Here is a 6,941-nt window from a genome sequence, read left to right on the forward strand (position 1 = left end):
TGATTAGAATCATACATACACATGATTTTATTCTTTTTCCACATTAAATTTGGATTCAGTTCAAATGCTGTATTGTACACACAAAAAATCAACAGGTGGGAAAAGCTACAACAGATAAATTCTACATGTGTTACAAGTCGGTTAAGATAAAGTGAATATAGAGCAAATCATTGTTAATCTGCTGTTACAATATACAGTTTAAATATGATGTTAAATGATTTAAATGCAACAGAGCCGCATGCTTCTGTAACGAGAAGATATCTGATAAATAACACAACGGAAAGATCAGACAAATAGGAAAGTAAAAGATACAAGCTGTATATTGCCAATGTTTTGTAACAGAAGACACAGTATGAATGAAATGAAATAAGGTGTCGTACATGGAAACGCCATTAAAACCTAAACAAGAGCATCGTATGTTTCTCCCTCGCTGTTTCTCATCTCGTTTTAAAGGGGATATGTTACACAATATTTAAACAACACCAACCTCATGTTAGTGTGAGACTCCTCCTGGCTCCTCCTGCTCACCACCTCAAGCGTGCAAGTTGTTTTATTAATAGAGAAAGAGAGTTTTGTTCTTTTGGATCGCTGCTTCTTTTTAGAAATACTTTTTCCCAACAATACAAACAAAGATCTGGATTTCTGTTCTGGTATAAACAGCCGAAAGCAGAACTTCCTCCACTCCCTCCCTGCCCCATGCGTCGTCTTCACCGCCCCTCCCCTCAGTGCACCAGCTCCAGCTGGCTGGTGGAGAACGGCAGCACCCCGCTGACGTAGTAGGCGATGCCCAGGGAGAGCAGGGCGATGACCACCAGCAGCAGCAGCACCCTCCAGAAGCCCAGGTCCTCCACGAACTCCTGCCAGGTGGTCCGGAAGCTGGACAGGACGCCCTCGCTGCTCTGCAGGTTGGGGTTGAGTAAGGAGTGGCTCTCCATCGCGCTGGGACAGACAGACGGAGGACATCACCGTTACAAACAGGAGCTCTACTCCACCTTCTGCCTCAAGCACGCAGCTTCACTGTGACGCGTGTCTGAGGTTCTGCAGCCTCGCCATGTTGTATTTAAATAAAATCAGAAGAAGATAAGACAAGATAAGCTTTTATTGCCTCCACTGTCTACAACCCAATTTGTGTTTTGGCTCTAGACAGGAAATGACCCGAGTGGACAATCAGTTTAGTGTCTTTGTTGCATATTTTTCTAACAGCCGTAAGCTTAATTTGACTTGTTTCTTGTTTTGACAGGAGACGTTTGGTGGATTTAGAACACAAATAGACACATTTAAATGTAGTAGCACCCCCCCGATGAGGCACAAGTTTAGTGTATGTTGTGAGTTAGCATTAGCATTAGCTCTATGTGTGTAGGCTGCAGTCATGCTAACAAGGAGAGAGTGAACACATATTTGTTGTTTTGTGTATTTTTACACATTCTTATCCTGGTTTGGGGTTTTCAAGTGTCACCTGTAGTGTCTCAACATAAACAATATTCACCTGACTTCAGTTTATGTATGGAAAGAGATGCTGGCTGCTGTAACTGTTCCTCCACAAACACAAGATAAACCTTTGTTTTGTTTGTTCACGCTAAGTTCAAATAAACAAGAACAAAAAAGAAAGTGTGGATGGAAACAAAGTTTTAGGCTTTTAAGACTAAACGTCCTCTTTGTGTGAGTGTCCCTCTGTTTACTCTGTAAACATTCAGTGAGCTTTTGTGAAGGCATTTTATCAGACTAGCTGATTCCTCCCTGTTGGTTTGTTCACACATGAACAAGCTCCAGTTTAACCCTCATCACTGCCTCAAAGCCAGGCATAACCAACAAAGGTGTGGTCTCTCCCACTCCACCCACACTCCATCCTTCCTCACACTCTCACACTCGTAGTTCACCTCTCGCTGTCGGCCATCTGCATGGTCTCCAGCTTGGAGTGGGGTCCCCTGTTGAAGCCCTTCACCTCCTGCTCCTCCAGTCCTTCCAGCAGACGGATGGCGTCCTTGTTGACGCCGCGTCTCTTCGCCAGCACCAGAAGGGTGGAGCCATTGTGGTTACTGTTGAGCAGAACAACCGACAGACACTGTTAGAAACGAAGGACAGGCTGGAGGAAGTATCAAGCACGACTACTGGATAAAAGGAAAGCACAGTTCAAAACTGTCATCTCGCCAAGTGCTACACCCCCCCCACCCCCACACACACCATCTTAAAAAGGTGATTTGTGGTCACTTTGCAAAGCTTTCTTCTGTAGCGCTATAAAGGGCACAAACTCACACTGATTACAACAGTGGCCACTGATAAAAGACCATTTACCATCTAACTCTCTGAGCTCCTACGAGAAGAAGTACGATGAAACGCTACTCAAAATTCAGAGTTCTTGTTAACTAGTCCGACTTCACACAGAAGCAGTTGTTTGGTAAAACCTTAAAAAGGGCCATGAAATGTTGAGGGTTCAGTGTGTAACACAAAGAAACTTCAGTTTGTCACAGTCTGTTTTTGGAATGCTTGGAGATCGGAAGCTGTAAATGTTAATCAGCGTTTCACAAGCACACATGAATAACTTCTGATCAGCTTTCACAGTTACAGGTGAGTGTTAACTGTGTGACAACGGTCTATAAAGTAAAACACACAGACAGTATGTTGTCTGAAATATATTGATACCGCACAATCAGAAGGACCGCTTCAAGTTTCAGATTTCACACCGTCTCTGTCTGCCTTTAGTGTGGCTGCTTTCCATACAAGATATTTGAGGTGAGCGTGGCTCAGCAGAGTGTAAACACCTGAGCTGATAACAATGGGTCCTGTGTGCCAGTGCACTCTGTTAAAAAACCTCTTTAGCTTCAACTGTCCCCTCTCTCCTCCCTGATGTGTATTTAGTTCACCTCATTTGTTTCTACACTCACACGTTCCACTCATGGACACGCCTACACTGCTGAAATGACTTCACACACCATGTTGGTTTATGTTTGCCTCTTAGGTTGCCTTTTAACGCATGACCGTGCGGCCCGGTTGATTTTTAAAAGGAAATTGCACAGAGGCAGGCGTATGCATGGTTTTACAAGTCTGATTGTTTGTGTTGGCATACGCCATTGTCAGCTTTTGTGCGCACGTACACTTTTAGTATCTATCCTACACACTGTTTTACACCCTTACGCATTTAATTTCTGCTGACTTTCCAGTAAATCATTATTATTTAGGGCCTAATGAACTGTTGAAGTGTTTGAATAGCTTGAAGGAGAGGATGATTTGTTTGAACAGTCAGAGCTTTTGTGTAACAGCACACACACAGTGTGTATTTAGCAGATTGAGCATGACTTAAACTGACTCTTTAAATGATTAAACTGGATGACAGAGCTCCTGTGATACAGCTTCTCCATGTTAAGGGATAAACACCATGGCTGTCTTTTCATTGAGCTATTAAGGCCTTCTGAGCACACAACCCTCCTCTGTTGTGAGGAGGGATCTACTTCTTTAACTCCTCAGCCTTTGAATAAAATGACAGGCTTGAGGGAAACAGTATGAGCCCACTGTAGAGACAATACATTTCACACTGAGCGTGCAGACATGTCATTGGCACAACAAGGCCACTGTAGCAAGTGGAGAATGCAGATTCACTCTTGAGTAAAGAGGCGAGTTACTTTACAACACACTTCAACATCCAAGGTGAATCCCCTGAGAGGACTGTGCTGCTGAAACAAGCACACACACACACAATGTGAGAAGCTAAGGGAAGTATGGGAAAAAGACAGGCAACGTGGCTGTCCTGCAAGCAAGCAAGCATACACACACACACACACACACACACACACACACACACACACACACACACACACACACACACACACACAGACAGAGCAAACCGTAGCCTCTGACAGCACCATCCTGACAGGGTGTGGCTGGCATGACTGGCTAGAAACAAAATGCCATGTCAGGGAAATGTAGTGTCAATAAAGTAACTAGGAGACTCTAAAGGAAAAACAGTGCTGGATACTGGAGTTGTAAAGATGTTATCTGAGAAGAACCATCAGGTTCAGGTTACTTTTAGTTGTACCCGTAGGTAGACTTGGTTTGCAGTAGAAGGCTCAACAATCATTTTTTCTGTGATCACAGCTGTGGTTATTATGACTAATGCTGGGACACGGTGGAGTTGCCGTTCGGACTGGTACATTTTTTTCAGTGGCGGGCCGTGCATTTTATCTTTAGGTAAAAACAGTACGCTCTGAGGGACCCAGTGCAGCCTGTCCCAGAAGAAATCCTGTAAGATGGCCTGTAGTCTGTGTGTGAGGCCTGTTTCCCACCACCCTATCCCAGTTGCCCTCCACCACCTGCTCCACCTCCAAAGACTCTGGCAAAACTCTTTTGAGAAGAGGATCCCCACCCCACCACTGGTGGTGCTCCTGTGACTCAGCACCACCTCACCCCCCCGCACACTCTCTCTTCCAGTCACTTCAACATCCAAGGTGAAGTCCCTGAGAGTACTATGCTGCTGAAACACACACACACAGTGACCCTAAACCTCTGCCAGCACCAGGCTGGATACACATCTGGACGCAATTAGCCAGAGCAGGTTTCAGAAAAGGCCCTGAAAGATTCTAGAGTGTCCGTCACAGTCGTCTGACTTGAACCCCACAGAAAATCTCTGGTGGGATATATTAGAGAGCTGGAGGCCATTGCTCATAAGGAATGGGCTCAGATTCCTCAGGAACGCTGTCAGAACTGGTGTCTGGCTATGCATCACGTTTGCATCAGATCATAACAGCAAAAGGGTTCTCTACTAAGTACTAAAGATGCTTGTCATGAAGGGGTTGAATCATTTTGAGACTGCAGTAGTCATTAAAAGTGGTATTTTGTGTTGAATTAGGAGAAACCACTTATAGTATTAGTTGTGTTGAGCTATTTAAATTGTCCTTGTTTGGGCTGTTTATTGAAAACAGCTGAACGTTTGTAAATCTTGCCAATAAACCTAATTTTCAATGGGGGTTGAATCATTTTGAGTACAACTGTAGGTCCTTCTTACCTTTCGGACCTCCTGCATTGACACACTCCCAACCGCACCCTCAGATCCGCCGATGCCAACATCCTTACCCCCCCTACTCTGTCCAAGCACCGGACCTGGGGGGGCAGGACCTTTTCCATTGCTGCCCCCCCCCCCTCTGGAACTCTCTTCCCCAGCACCTCAAACATTCTCTGTCTCTCGACACTTTCAAAACTGCACTTAAAACTCACCTATGTAAAACTGCTTTTAACCTGTGATGTTAGTTATGTATGTATTTTGTGCTGTTCCTTAACTGTTATGTCATCTATCTTGTTTATATTGTAATTGTTTTTATTGTTTCTGTTTTTACCATGTGAAGCGCCTTTGAGTACCCTTTAAAGCACTATACAACACACTTCAACATCCAAGGTGAATCCCCTGAGAGGACTGTGCTGCTGAAACACACACACACACACAGTAAACCGTTGTCTCTGCCAGCACCAGGCTGGATGCACATCCGGACGCATCCGGACTAGGTCACAGTCAGTGTAATAATTGCTGCACATAGCCAACTGTGTAGGCGGAGTGGTATGGGAAAAAGACGGGGCATTGTGGTGTCCACCCTCTCTGTTATCTACCACCGGGGTGGAAGTTGCCTGAGCTATGTGTAGCATTAGCACCCTTCTGCATCATTATGAAACAACTTGCAAATACAGCCACAGAGGAGAATAGAAAGCTGCAGGGACGGGAAGGTAAAACCACAAGAAACATAAACTTCAACATCATCTTCATCGCCTAAGCATCACATTTCTTACCAGATATCGATCTTCAGCCCGTTGGAAACCAGGAACTGTATGGTATCCACATGACCACACAGATGGAGGGCCGTATTTCCTTGAAAATCCGTGGCCAACAGATCTGCCCCGAACTTGTGCAGGAGGCGGCATATGTCCACGTTCCCTCGGGCGGCGGCTAGGTGCAGGCCGGTGCGGCCCCGGTTGTCCCGGATGTTGGGGTCGCATCCCGTCTCCAGGAGCCGCTTGGCGAAAGGCAGGTCTCCATCGATGCAGGCCTGCAGCAGAGGCACGTTGGTCTGCGACGAGTCGTTGATGAAGACATAGGACATGTCCGAGTGGGTGTCAGAAAATTCCAGCGTACCTGCATTGAGGATCGAAGAGGAAAAACAGGACGTGTGTTTCAGGGTCAATGTCAATGACGATTATTAGCACTGCATAGTAGACATAACAATACACATATCCATATTGAACCGTTCGGTACGCATTACGAACCGAACAATACGTTTGAATAATACTGTTGCATTTGAAAAATAAAATATAGCTTAAATTGTGTGAAATATAATGTTCTCTCGGTGGAGCCACTGCGCTCAACAAGGCAACTCACCCGACGTAACAGACAACGTGCTTTCTGACACGCCCACCACGGAAGAACAACTACACTAACGCGACACTAAGCTAGCGCTTCCTGCGCACAAACTAATTCAAGATGTACAAACTAGATGGAATTCCAGCCATGATATGAATGGAGTTAAAATAAAAAGAGAGGCATAAACTCCAGTGTTTGTCCTTCTTACAGCCGTGTAACAAGGACGTGTACAGACGTGTTGGTGATCACAGGATGTTGGATACACAGTACGTGGCCAAAAGCATGTGGCGAGAGTGAACCGAAGCAGGTGTTGAATTCAATATTCAGAACATTAATATAGCAGCAAACAACTATTTGCTGTGTCACGATAAAGTCCAGTTAAGTCTACCTGAGAGGAGAATGAACTCACTCTCCCTCTGGGTGTGTGTGTGTTGATGATTGATTTGTTTCCCTGAGGCGTCCGCTGCAACTATCGAAAAGATCTTTAAAAAAAAGACCATAAACGTTCTTATACACATTGATGATATATATTATATATGCTGCAGGATGTGACGTTTGATCTAAATTTTAAAATGTTAATTTTTTCCTAGTGACCCCTGAATAG

The 6,941-nt window shown here is 44.8% G+C and overlaps 1 protein-coding gene across 1 annotated transcript; it reads right to left on the minus strand.

Annotated features, from left to right (window-relative positions):
* Positions 1-361: 361 nt before the first annotated feature.
* Positions 362-6,388, minus strand: LOC142950793 (ankyrin repeat domain-containing protein 46-like). Its single transcript, XM_076092393.1, has 3 exons — positions 5,770-6,388; positions 1,878-2,036; positions 362-939 (listed from the first exon to the last, which is right to left on the minus strand). Exons 1-3 carry the CDS (start codon positions 6,078-6,080, stop codon positions 723-725), a joined length of 687 nt encoding a protein of 228 aa, XP_075948508.1. The 5' UTR covers positions 6,081-6,388; the 3' UTR covers positions 362-722.
* Between the last annotated feature and the right edge of the window lie 553 nt (positions 6,389-6,941).

This window comes from Anarhichas minor, unplaced genomic scaffold (genome assembly GCF_050575085.1).
Source record: "Anarhichas minor isolate MPS153535 unplaced genomic scaffold, ASM5057508v1 ptg000016l, whole genome shotgun sequence".
NCBI classification, from domain to species: Eukaryota; Metazoa; Chordata; class Actinopteri; order Perciformes; family Anarhichadidae; genus Anarhichas; species Anarhichas minor.

Excerpts from the sequence above, each read along its gene's own strand:
- LOC142950793 (XM_076092393.1), bottom strand. The coding sequence starts at position 6,080 with ATGTCCTATGTCTTCATCAACGACTCGTCGCAGACCAACGTGCCTCTG. Across the intron at positions 2,037-5,769 it reads GGGCTGAAGATCGATATCTG|TAACCACAATGGCTCCACCC; the intron begins GTAAGAAATGTG and ends TCTGCTCAACAG. Across the intron at positions 940-1,877 it reads CAGATGGCCGACAGCGAGAG|CGCGATGGAGAGCCACTCCT; the intron begins GTGAACTACGAG and ends TGTCTGTCCCAG.